This window comes from Anolis carolinensis, chromosome 2, assembly GCF_035594765.1.
Source record: "Anolis carolinensis isolate JA03-04 chromosome 2, rAnoCar3.1.pri, whole genome shotgun sequence".
Taxonomy (NCBI): domain Eukaryota; kingdom Metazoa; phylum Chordata; class Lepidosauria; order Squamata; family Dactyloidae; genus Anolis; species Anolis carolinensis.
In genome coordinates this window covers 84447278-84461142 of record NC_085842.1, presented here as the reverse complement: position 1 = coordinate 84461142, position 13865 = coordinate 84447278, and the positions used below count along the sequence as shown (strand labels likewise).

The following is a 13865-nucleotide window of genomic DNA, read 5'->3' as shown; positions in this document are numbered from 1 at the left end:
AGGGGGCACACGCTGAAGGGTGGAGTGAGGCAGGAGAGATCCTGATTGGCCAGCTAGGCGGTGGAGGGAAGGAGCGCGCAATCCCATTGGTCAGGCAAAAGGCGAAGCGTTCCATTCCGGACTGTGCGCCTTCTCCTCTTTCGGACGCCTGAGCGCGCGCCCGCTGTAGCAGCAGTGTGGAGAGAATATCTGACGTCTCAAAGCGCGCGGGGCCGAGAAGGCTTGCGGGCAGCCGGGGGGGGTCGCTTAGCTTAGCTTTCATTGGTCGGCCCACGCACAGGGGAAGTCTTGAACTCTGCGAGAGGCGTCCATTGGTTGCGGGCCGCGAGCCCGTCAGCGTGCCCAAGCCCAGCGCGCGCTTCAGCGTGTGTGTGTGTATGTGTGTGTGTCGTCTCCGCCTGCCCCCGCCCGCGCGCGCGCGTGCCCACGTGTGTGCGCATGCCCAGTTGCGGATGGGGGCAGGCAGCGATGGTGGAGCGAGGCTGATGGCGGCGCAGGCGGCGCTGCGCTGAGGACGCCCCGGGAGCCCGTCCCCATCCCGCCTCGGCCTCGCCATGGGCAACGAGGCCAGCCTGGAGGGCGGGGGAGGCGAGGGGCAGCCCCAACAGCAGCAACTACCCCATGGCCCCGCCGCCGGCCCCTCCGCGCCGCCGGGGAGCGCCAAGCCTCCTACTTCAGCACCAGGAGGCGGCGGACAGCTCCCAGCGGGCAGGGCTCCAGCCGCCGCTCCAGCGCCGGGCCCCGCGTTGCCGCACGGACCCTCCGCCAGGTGGGAGGCCTCCGGGGAGCCCGGGAGGGAGGCAGAGCGGGGTTCAGTCCGCCAGGGAGGGATTGAGGGCGAAGGGCGCGCGCGGGGGAGCCCGAGGTGGGCCCAGGAGGGAGGGAGAAGGGGATTCAACCGCCAGGAATGGTGGATGGGGAGGCACAGAGCCCTGGCCTGGCTTGGTGGTAGCAGAGCCATGTGCACCTAACATTAGCAAAGTCTCCCGTTCCCAAAGTCCCCGCGTCTCTGAGTCCTAGAAAGTCGACAAATTGCCTCCTTGGGTCGCTGCCTCCGCTCATGTTCCCTGCGCCTTTGCGAAGGTTGGCTTGGCTTCAGTCCCCAAGCGCTGCCTTCTTTCTGCAGAACACTATCCCTGCCGTCTAAAGTGGGGAAACGGTTGATAGGTTCTCCCATGGAGTCTCCATGGAAAGGCTTTATCGAGTGTCACTGGAGAGAGAGTCAGCCCTTAGGAGCCGCAAAGGAATCTGTCCTTGTTTGTTGTGATGAAGCAGTGAGGTGGAAGGAACATCCCTCTAGGTGGACGGGGATGGAGGAGCAATGGCAGCGGGTGCATATGCACAGAAGAAGCAGAAGACTCCCTTGCAGAGCCGGTGTCAGGGAGACATGAATGGGATGCTGATCACACGGCATTGGGTGGAATGAGTGTCAAATAGGGAGAGACATATGTGTTGTCGAAGGCTTTCATGGGTTGCTGTGAGTTTTCCGGGCTGTATGGCCATGTTCCAGAAGCGTTCTCTCCTAAGGTTTCATCCACATCTATGGCAGGCATCCTCAGATGTTGTGAGGTATATTGGAAACTAAGCAAGGGAGGTTTTTATATATAACATGAATCAAGGAACATGACAGGCACTGCAGACTAACTCAGCCAGAGATGTCAGCCATAACGGAGTACTTGATGAACCAACTTGGACACAGAATATTATTTGAAAACACAGAAATGCTGTACCACTCTAACCACCATGTTACACTACACATGGAAATGCACAGACATGTGAATAATTTCAACAGAAAAGAGAAAACCATGAAAATGAACAAAATCTGGCTATCAGTTTAAAAAGAAAACCTAAAACCAGGACAGTAAATAAAGAACAGGGGAATTCCAGACATGAAACAATCAGGGACAGCTAACACCTCCCAACAAAGGATTCCCCCAGGCAGCAATCACCCAGGCCTTGAAGCTGCAAGGCTTTTCAATGCTAATCAAGGTGGCCAATTGCAACATTCACATTGGCCTCCAACAGACAAGAGTTCTTTCTCCCACCCTTGACCTTCCACAGATATATAAACCTCACTTGCTTAGTTTCCAACAAACCTCACAACTTCTGAGGATGCCTGCCATAGATGTGGGTAAAACTTCAGGAAAGAATACTTCTGGAACATGGCCATAAATCCCAGAAAACTCACAGCATCCCAGGGAGAGACATAGTTTGTAGCTGCGGAAGCACAACTATCTCTTCTCAGTCTCTGTATTGTCAAGGATACTTTCGGACTCACTTGCCAACAACAAGCATTTCCTTCTTCAACTCTAACCATCACTCCTTTACCAGCTATGTTACGGCAATGCTAGCTTATGACAGTACAATTGATGGTGTAGTGCCTGTGTACACACATACACGTACACACACACATATATGTTAAAAATTGTGGCCTATTTGTAACAGACACATATATATGCACATGTATATACAAGTGCATGTGCACACACATAAAGACACACATACATCTATATACACATATAACGAGAGGTTATGTAACCTGCATGTTCTACATCAGGGTAGAGAAATAATTGAAGTAAAATATCAGCCCTCTTCTAAAGGAAAACAAAAAACATTGGGGAAGGGAATAACATAATGATTAGTTATAATGCAGCAGAACAATGCATTTCTCATAAATTCTAAAAAAATACATAATCATCACCCTCAACAAATGCTTTCTGTTTGTGTTGAAAACAGCACAAATGGAAAAGTAGAAGTTTGTGAAAAATTCAGGAGAATACTATTTTACAGTGATCAGTAGCCTGAAACAAAACATCAAACGTACGTATCTCTACAAACAGGATTCAGCCATTTTCTATTAAGAAGCTGGACAGAAATATATGAATAGGACAAGAAGAATATCATCTATGTTTATGGGTTTAAAAGGGGCTCGCACTGTTGAATGCCCCATTCCAACATGGAGAATGTAATTATGGCTTCTGGAAGAAATCAAATAGCTTGCCATTCTGAGTTAAGGTTCTCTTTTGATTAATACCAGAGATTTCCTTATCACCATTTAGTGATCAAATTATGAACTGAATTTTGCACAAACGTTTGTATAACAAATCTCTTAAGAAGAAGTTTTATCTTGTCATGTAATTTTTATATCTTCTTTCAGGCAATCATTATTCATCTTCAAAGTTGTAAAGATATGTGTTTCGATAGTATCTTTAATTTAAAAAATATTTCTGCGAAGGCAGATCATCTGTTTGTAGAATTGCCTTCTGTAAAGGGAGGTCAGAATTGCAATATGGCAGTTACTTCCATTCTGCAGAATCCCAGGCTTGCACATTTGCCCGTCAGCTGATGTAGGCCAAGCATCAGTAGATATAGCAAGAAAAGTTCATATAGTCATGAGATGTATGGATGTTGGAATGCTTGGGCAGATTGCATTTCCATAAAGCGTGGGAGAACTGTATGGTGTGTCTGATGCTCTGAATAGATGGTGTAGAAAACAAGGGACTGTAACAGAATTATCTGATGTGTGGCCCTGGAAGATTTTCCTCAATTTTTGCAGCTTGTGAACATTGTGAATCTTAAAATGGAGAACAGAGTTCCTTGTTTTGAGGCATCTGTACATTAATTCGTTTTTGTGGCATTCTTGCAAGTGTGTTGAAGAGTCGAACTGGGAAGCAAGCCAAGTATTAATACATTTGTGCAGAAGTGCATTGGACTCTTTTCCAACACTAAACCGTCACTAGAGCCATGTTTTCTTGGAATAAACATTCTGTTCTATTTCTACCCCATTTGAGGTACATTCATTTCCCTCATTATTGAGAAATAATCATGAACATGAACAGTTTCTTTTGGGCAAGAGAGGCTGTCCTGCTCACTTCAAAGGATCAGTCTGAACGCAGATCAGAGATGGCTGCTCTCAAATCCAATCTTTATTGAAGAACACATGACTTTGGAAAAGTCAGGAATGACCCAATGTTTACATACAACTATTTTTATAACTTTTGATGCTACGTAACACCACACGTAAATATCATCATCAAGTCCCACCCCACAATATCACATTACTACTTTACTATTTTCACACACTAGACCAATTATAATTGTTTATACTTTCGGCCCCAAGTTCCCAGGCATATTCTATCTTCTTCTGCCAGGTGCTCCTGGGATTGTTTATGTTATGACTCCCAGTTACAGGGCTGAATTACCAAAGCCCTGTAACTGGGTTCCATGACATGGTGCCCTCCTTTTCTTCGTCCTCCTCTTCGGTTCTTCTTTCATCACAAGCCTGAAACAAAACAATAATTCTATGTGTCCATTTTGTCCAAAGTACCCATATATTTTTTCAGTAAGCTACGATGGAATACAGGGTGTATTTTCCCTAAACTTTTTGGCAATGTCAACTGGAAAGTCACCTCGTTGATAACACCCTGTATTCTAAATGGTCCAATATATTTAGGGCCCAATTTTTTCGAAGGTAGCCCCAGTTTGATGTTTTGGGTACTTAGCCACACTAAATCTCCTTTCTCCAATTTATCACCTTCCACCCTCTTTCTGTCTGCGAATACTTTATACTTTTTATGTGCTTCTTTTAAGGATGCAGTCACTTGACTCCAGCATTCCATCATTTGCGCTTTCCATTTCCCTGCCTCTGTTCCCTCATTCTCTGTCCATCTCGGCAGCTGGGGCAGAGGCTGTATTTCATACCCGTAAACTACCTCAAAGGGGGTTTTATTTGTTGCTGAATGTATAGTCGAATTAAAAGCTAGTTCTGCAAAAGCCAACCACCGAGACCAGTCATTTTGTCTCATGTTAGAGTACATTCGAAGGAACTGCCCAAGTGTCTGCTGAGTACGTTCTGCCGCCCCATTTGTCATGGGGTGAAAAGCAGAACTTAAACTCCTTTCTGCTCCTAGCATTTCCAGGATTTTTTCCCAAAATTTTGCTGTGAATTGTACTCCTCTGTCACTGACAATTCTACTGGGACATCCATGCAGTTTGTAAATGTGGTTTATGTACAATTCAGCTAGTTTCTCGGCTGATGGTAGTTTCGTCAGTGCTATGAAGTGGGCCTGTTTAGAAAACAGGTCCAATACTGTCCAAATATAACGATGTCCTTTGCTAACCGGTAGTTCCCCCACAAAGTCCATAGCTACACATTCCCAAGGTCTGGTAGGTTCTGCTACTGTTTGTAATAATCCCATTGGCTTCCCTCCTCTCGATTTATTTCTGGCACAATCATCACATTGAACAACATAATTTTTTATGTCCTTCCTCATCCCTGGCCACCAGCAATGTTTTGCTATTGCTTTTGTTGTTTTTGTAATTCCTGTATGACCAGCGCTCTGGTTGTTGTGAAAACGATGCAAAATCTTGATCCTTAATGTTGCTGGGATATACAGTTTTTTGTTCACAAACCAAAATCCCCCCTTCTGCTCCCCCTGTTCTGCATTGGATGCGATCCACTGGTCTCCTTCATAAGACTGTTTCAGCTCGTTTCCCCAATTATCTTTTCCGTTGAGTTCAACCATAGCAGTGTTCTCTTTTTGGGTTTGTGCTCTTGTCCTGACAGCTAAGCCCCATTGTTTGTCAGAGAATATTGTTCCCTCTTTTGCTGTGGGTATTCCTTCGTGTTGAGGCATGCGTGAAAGAGCATCCGCCAAGACATTCTGCTTCCCTTGAAAAAACTTTAATTGGAAATCGAATCTGCTGAAGTATTGCGCCCATCTAATTTGTTTGGGGGACAATTTTCTAGGAGACTTTAAATACTGTAGGTTCTTATGGTCAGACCAAATTTCAAATGGGATTCCGCTTCCTTCGAGGAAGTGTCGCCAGCATTCTAAGGCTTTTAATATGGCTAGTGCCTCTTTTTCCCATATCGGCCAACATTTTTCAGTTTCGCTGAACTTCCGGGACAAATATCCACAGGGTTTTAAGTTCCCATTTTGATCCTTTTGCAATAGTACTGCCCCATACGCACAGTCTGAGGCATCGCAATGGATTATGAAAGGGCTCCTGATATCGGGGTGTTTTAGAATGGGTCCTTCTGTGAAGCATTCTTTTAGGGTTTCAAATGCCTTTTGGCATTCTGGCGTCCAACTCAGTTTGGCGCCAGGAGCTTTTACTTTTGCTGTCTCTCCTTTCCCTTTTGTTTTTAAAAGCTCAGTAAGGGGTGCAGTTATTTGCGCGAAGCCTTTTATGAAGGATCTATAAAAATTTGCAAACCCCAGAAACGATTGCAATTGCCTCCTTGTTTGAGGCACTCCCCATTCTTTTACATCTGCTACTTTAGCTGGATCCATAGCTAACCCTTCTGGAGATATCCGATACCCCAGAAAGTCAATTTGAGTTTTATTGAATTCACATTTGGACAGTTTTGCGTACAGCTTTGCTTCTCTTAGTCTCTGCAAAACTTCCCGGACCAATTTTACGTGCTTTTCCTTATCTTCAGTTACGATCAAGATATCATCAAGAAATATGAATACCCCTCTGTACAATAACGGGTGTAGTATTTCATTTATAAGCTGCATAAAGCAGCCGCCTCCGTTTTTTAACCCGAAAGGCAAAATTTCGTATTCAAAATGGCCGAATGCGCAGGAAAATGCAGTTTTCCAAGTATCCTCCGGTTTGATCCTTAATTTATGATACGCTTCAATTAAATCCAGTTTAGTAAATATGCTCCCTTTCTTCAATACGGTAATTAAATCCTTGACTAAGGGCATAGGGTATTTATTGTCCTTAGTAATTGCGTTTAAATTTCGATAATCAATGCACAATCTTAGGGAGTTGTCTTTCTTTCTCCTAAATAACACTGGGGCCCCGAGAGGAGAATTGGATGGCTTAATGAAGCCTCGCGCCAGGTTTTTATCAATGTATTTCCTCAATTCCTCCTTCTCCTGCACAGACATGGGATACACTTTTGGTTTGGGTAAGCTTGCTCCTGGGGTTATTTCAATTTCTACTTCTATATTCCTTTTAGGAGGCAATTTACTGGCCTCTTTCTGATTGAAAACATCCACAAAGTCCCTGTATTCAGGTGGCAATAGCTGTGGGTCTATTTCCCCTGCTTCATCTTCCTCGTCCTCCTCTTCTGCAATTTTGCTTATCTCCCATTGCATCTGCTGTTCTTTGAATGCTAGGCTTTTTCCTCTCCAATCTACTTCAGGATTTGCCTGTTCGAGCCATGGTATCCCTAATATTACGTGGTATGTGGCAATAGGGGCTATCACAAAGGATATTCTTCCTTCCCATTTGCCTATTTTACATGGGATTCCTCGTATTTCCTTTGTAGATACTTCCCCAGCAGCGACTGATCCATCTAGCTGCGAAAATGCAATTGGGGAGTCAAGCGCCATCTGCTGGCATTTCAGCGCTCCTGCTAACTCCGGGGTTATGATATTTCTAGAACACCCACAATCCACAAATGCCTTGCAGGTGGCCCGATTTTCTAGCCCTGAGAGGCAGATTGGCACTACTATCATGCGGTTGTCCCGACTCACCAGTTTTTCTGAAGATTCTGGGGCCTGCACCTCCTCTTCCGCGCGCCTCCCGGTTGCTGGCTTGGGCTTTGGGGCTTTTGGCGGCTCCCCCTTCCGGGCCCAGCATTCTGCTGCTCGATGGCCCGTCTTCCCACATACAAAGCATCCCGGTTTAGGTTTGTTGTCATCTCCTCTGGAGGGAATCCCCGGCCTCCCTCCGGGTCTTTCCTGCTTCCTCGTTTCTCCTCGGCCCCTCGCCACCGGTCTTTGCTGGCCGCTGCCGCTCCTGAAGCGCTTTACTTGGGCCAGGGTGGATTCGACGCGCCCCGCTAGTTGAATCCATCCCTGGAGCGTTTCGGGGTCGTCTCTGTGCGCTGCCCAGCTGAAAATCTCGGGGCGCAGTCCCTCTTTAAATAATTCCACTTTGGTCACTTCAGACCATTCTGGTACCCTTTCCGCGAGGTGAAGGAATTCCTCTGCGTACTCGGGCACTGTTTTGTCCCTCTGCTTTATTCCTTTCAGCTGGTCTCGAGCCCTCAATTGCTCTAGCCGGTCTCTGAACCGGTTTTCCAGTGCGGCGAGGAAGCGGGGCACTGACCTCAGGCATGGGTCGCGTCTGGCATGAAGCTGCACATACCAGCTGGCTGCTCCTCGCTTTAGTGTGTTGCCGATGGCTCGAACCCTGCTTGCCTCGGAGGGGAATGTGTGTGCATTGTCTTCCATGTATCCTCTGATGCTAATTAGAAAAAAGTTCAGTTCATCTGATTCCCCTCCGTATTCTAGTTTGAGGTCTTCCCTTCTAGGCATCCATTCTGCAGCTCGTTGATGCTGTCTGGGAGGCATGGGGAAGGGTTGCATCAGGTTTCCTCGGGCGGCTCCTTGGAACACGCCGCGCCCCACTCCGGTGGTCATTCTGCGCGGCTCCCGAAAGTCTGCCGCCGCTGTCGGCTCTTCCGCCCATCCGCATACTGGCCTTGCTGTAGCCCCCTCATCTCGCCTTTCCTCGTCGTACGGCACATCCTCCTCCTCTTCCTGGATCCCCCGCTCCTCTCCGCCTTCGTCTGCAAATCCACTGGACCCGATCCCTGGCCCCAGTGGCCTTTCCACCCCGACGCCCATTCGGGGGGTTGGGAGCTCTGTTGGAGATGGCGGCCTCAGAGTTCCCAGGGCTCGCTGACGCTCCACTTCTCGCGCCATTCTGTCCCGGAACTCCAGCTCCCGCCAGTATTCCTCATCTCCCTCGTCCCTTGCCGCCACGGGACTCTGCGTTGAAGCTCCCCTCTGGCTCCAATCGCCTCCTTTGCTTGGCTCTCTCTCGGCGCCATATCGGATGTGCTCTTTTTGGAGATTCTCTTCCAATATTGGCACTATTCTCCCCACGGTATCCGACAGCCTGGATAAGTGAGTTTCCAGGATGGATAACCGCAGGGCCACGGTCTCCGGCATGCTTCCTCCAGATCCCCAACTGGTTTCTGCCGCCGCCGGAACGCCTCTTTCCCCTCTGGGAATCCTCTGGGTCACGCCGTCCGGCTTGGGGTACCCCGTAGAGGAAGCTATGGCTTGCAATGTCTCTTCTGCCAACGGCAGAGCTCCCAGCGGAGGCCCCTTTGCTCCGTCATGGCTTTGATCTCCTTCCCTGCTCATTATCACTTCACTGCAAATTTGCAGGAGGGTGAGAACTGGATTCCTGACTTAATTGTCCTGCTCACTTCAAAGGATCAGTCTGAACGCAGATCAGAGATGGCTGCTCTCAAATCCAATCTTTATTGAAGAACACATGACTTTGGAAAAGTCAGGAATGACCCAATGTTTACATACAACTATTTTTATAACTTTTGATGCTACGTAACACCACACGTAAATATCATCATCAAGTCCCACCCCACAATATCACATTACTACTTTACTATTTTCACACACTAGACCAATTATAATTGTTTATACTTTCGGCCCCAAGTTCCCAGGCATATTCTATCTTCTTCTGCCAGGTGCTCCTGGGATTGTTTATGTTATGACTCCCAGTTACAGGGCTGAATTACCAAAGCCCTGTAACTGGGTTCCATGACAGAGGCTATGCTGATTGGTTCTAGAAGAAATAAAGGTTCTTGTGACAGCGTTAAGATAAACAGAAAAATGACAGCTAAGGATGTTAATGAAAATTATATTGGGATGCAGGTCCCAGAAATGTTACTGTACAGAAGAGTATTCTGTTTTGCTTTTTGAAAGGTATATTTTATTAGGTGGGCTTATTTAACAGTATAATTGAGATGTGTTTAACGTCACATATCCACTGCCATTCATGGCTAAGCTTCAGAAGCAGAGGACTCATCTCTGTGAAAAAGTGACAAGAGAAATGTGCTGCTGCATTTACTGCATAATGTGGGGCAGCATATTTGCAGCAAGCTACAATAAGAGCAGAGGACTTTGGCTCAGTAGTAGTACCATGTTTTATGGTAAAGCATCCAAATACCATTCTTGGTATCTGCAGCAGAGGATGAATAAGATTCTTATTTGAAACATTATTACATGAACCATTCTTCATTAGTATTCATTGGTGGTCTTCAATCAGAGCAGACTCTGCTTAGCTTCCAAATCAGATGTAATTGTACCTAATTATGTAAACAGGTTTCTATTGCTCCCTGCTTGGTTTATATTCACACTGGTCCTTGCTTTGGAAAGTTATGCATGCTTACATATGGGAGTAGGCCTCATTTAGCCCCCCCCCCCCCCGGTTACTTTGTACAATGGTACTACTTCTCCTACTTCTACTTATTCTTATGCTGCATTTGAAGATAGGAGTATAAATGGACTAGAAAGCCTAAAGGGATGAATGGGAGTGTGGGATACATAGTATTTTCTTAGAATCATAGAGTTGGAAGAGACCACAAGGGTCATCCAGTCTAACCCGTCATGCAGGAACACACACTCAAAGCACTTCTGACAGATGGCCATCCAGTCTCTGTTTGAAAACTGAAAGATAAGACGATTCTGTTACATTCTGAGGCAACATAGTTCAACAGCTGAACCACTCTTACCATCAGGAAGTCCTTCCTAAAGTTTAGGAGAACTCTCTTTTCCTGCAATTTGAATCCATTTCTATATTCTTGTCTCTATCTGTTCAAATATTTAAACATAGTCATCTTGCCCCCTCTCAACCTACCCATTTCCAAGTTAAACATACCCAGTTCCCTAAACCGTTCCTAGAATCAGAATCATAGAGTTGGAAGAGACCACATGGGCCATCTAGTTCAACTCCCTGCCATGCAGGAAAAGCACAACCAAAGTACCACTAACAGTTGGCCATCCAGCCTCTGTTTAAAAGCTTCCAAGGAAGAAGCTTCCACAACACTCTTGAGACAGAGAGTTCCACTGCTGAACAGCTCTTACAGACAGGAAGCTTTTCCTAAAGTTCAGGTTAAATCTCCTTTTCTGTAATTTGAACCCATTGCTCCAACTCTAAAGGCCCTTCCACACAGCCATATAACCCAGAATATCAAGGCAGATAAAGCCACAATATTTGCTTTGAACTGGGTTATCTGAGTCCACACTGCTGTATAACCCAGTTCAAGGCAGATAATATGAGATTTTATGTATGGAAGGGGCCCTAGCTCCAGGGCAACAGAAAAAAAGCCTGTTCCCTCCTCATGACATCCTTTCACATATTTATACATGGCTATCATGTCTCCTCATAGGCCTTGACTTCCAGAGCTTTGACCATTTTGTTCACCCTTCTCTGGATATGTTCCAGCTTGACAATATCTTCCAATGTAAAAATAGCTAATATTTCTGTCTCAGCAGAATTTACCTCTACAAAACATCCCTATTTGCCTTGCCTGTCCACTGAGTTCCAGGAATTGGCACTGTAGCTGTATAGAGAGCTCCCTCAAGTAAGGCTATGACTCAAGGCCCTTCCACACAGCCACATAACCCAGAATGTCAAGGCTGAAAATCCCACAATATCTGCTTCAAACTGAGTTACCTGAGGGTTGTTGTATTCCGGGCTGTATGGCCATGTTCCAGAAGTATTCTCTCCTGACGTTTCGCCCACATCTATGGCAGGCATCCTCAGAGGTTGTGAGGCATGGAGAAACTAGGCAAGGAATGTTAATATATATCTGTGGAGAGTCATTGGCCATCCCTGGAGCTCCTCTGCCCTCAGAGTGTTGCTTCCCATCTGCTGTTCTGATTTTTGAGTTTTTTTTAATACTGGTAGCCAGATTTTGTTCATTTTCATAGTTTCCTCCTTTCTGTTGAAGTTGTCCACATGTTTGTGGATTTCAGTGGCTTTTCTGTGTAGTCTGACATGATAGTTGTTGGCGTGGTCAAGCATTTCTGTGTTCTCAAATAATATACTGTGTCCAGGTTGGTTCATCAAGTGCTCTGCTATGGCTGATTTCTCTGGTTGAGTTAGCTTGCAGTGCCTTTCATGTTCTTTGACTCATGTTTGGGCGCTGCGTTTGGTGGTCCCTATGTATACTTGTCCACAGCTGCATGGTATCCGGTAGACTCCTGCAGAGTTACCTGAGTTCACACTGCTATATATTCCAATTCAAAGCAGATAATGTGGGATTTTATTCAGCTGTGTGGAAGGGGCCTGAGACTGCAGAGGTTTGACCCAAGAGACACAAGCTCACTTGATGGCATCTCATCCACCACATAGATGTGAATTAATCAGTTTGATCCCAAATTTCTAATGTATATATCATATGGAAATAAAAGTATGTACACAAATACATTTCCAGCTTCTTAGTGTTATCTATGTTAAGATTTCTTTTGCCACATTATCAAATAGATCATTACAATATCATTCAACAATAGCCTTCACAGAATGCTTCTATTTTTTATCCAGTGATTCTCAAGCTTTGGTCCTCCATGTATTTTGGACTTCAACTCCCAGAAACCACAGCTCACTTACCTGCTGTTAGGAATTGTGAGAGCCGAAGTCCAAAACACCTGGAAGACCAAAGGTTGAGAACCACTTAAAAAGGGGTATAACAAATGTATGCGCCATATATTAGTGAGATTTAAACTCACTAAAACCCACCAAAATCAGAGCTGATATTTATTTCTGAAAGTGGCACCTACAGACCACTAAAGACTTCCATGCTATGGCTTAGGATGTTCCTAATCAAAATTTTCCAATCACCTAGATCTTTATCAGATATCTGCTGCAATGTCTGGATGCATGAAGTTCTCAGGTGATACATGATTGTTTTTCATTTTTATCACACAGCCAACCTCAGAAGGGGAAGTATGTTCTCATCTGCTTGTCCAATCCTACAGAAGTTCTTTATAATTTTTGGTATCCTATCATTATTCCGCAAGATTTCCAGATTTCCTTTTTTTTTGTCTGTTCATGTCATAAATTTCAAATGAATTCACAAGCTATAAAGAAAATCTTTGTTAATGCTTAGAGAGTTACTCTCTGGGTGACTAGTGTATTTTCTGTGGTTATTTTATATGCCATTTTGGTAACAGCATCTATGTGATACACAAATGCAACAACGTTTTCTCTTCTGTTTCCTAAAAACCTAGGGCAGTTTAATTTCAAGCATTTGGGAGACTTGTGAAGCTGTCACATCAAAGCAATACAACAATAATCAAATACAAAATGCAAAATAAAATATAAAATAAGAATTCAGTGTTCACATTACTTATTTTTAGTAAAATAAATGGTAAGCTGAAGTACATAGGCTTTCAAAATAAGTATGACTTCATTATGCACATAAAAATAAGATTAATTAGGGGGAAGGGAAAAAAGTCACCTGCTAAATGCCCTACTCAAACAAATGTAAACAAATCTCAGAAAAGTGTAGCAGCACCAGTTAATCTTATGGGCAAAATGAGCCTTTAAGGGGGTCAGTGTCTCAAAGTGCTGCTCTAAGTGGATTTTCAAAAAGATTTCATGCTGCTCTCAATTCTTTCTAGATTTCAAAAAATAATCACATTGCATAGGCAAGAAAAAATTATATTTACATTAGTGTCGTTAAAACCTTGGGACTAATTGACTATGCCCCTCTTATAAATGTTTACTGTAGTTTTATAAACACACATTTCTGCACCCTTTTAATAAGGGTTGGTGCTCCACAACACAGTACCACTGTATATATAGCAGCATCCTTACTGTGTGAAAGCTGAAAGCCTTTCCAGGAAAACCATTCTCTCTTCTATTTTTCAGGCTTTTGTTGTTGCTGCTGCTGCTGCTGCCAACTCTATTCCCCTTCACAGCATTGTTGTATTTCAGACTGCAAACCCTCTGGACAAGGGCCATGTCACTTCTGTGTTCTGTGTGATGTCTGTAAATAAATGTAAAGTACAAGTAGCAGTAGTGCTTTTGCAGCAAAAAGGAACAGAGACTGGTGCAATGAGTAAAAGGCAGCACTGGAAGAATTA

The 13865-nt window shown here is 45.0% G+C and overlaps 1 protein-coding gene across 1 annotated transcript in view; it reads left to right on the top strand.

Moving 5' to 3' along the window:
• The first annotated feature begins 422 nt into the window (after window positions 1-422).
• LOC100567769 (acylamino-acid-releasing enzyme) overlaps window positions 423-13865 on the top strand; it is a 331395-nt gene continuing 317952 nt past the window's right edge. Inside the window, exon 1 of the mRNA XM_008105032.2 lies at window positions 423-769. Within this exon, the coding sequence (XP_008103239.2) occupies window positions 555-769 (215 nt within the window). The 5' untranslated portion in view covers window positions 423-554. The remainder of the gene's footprint in view (window positions 770-13865) is intronic.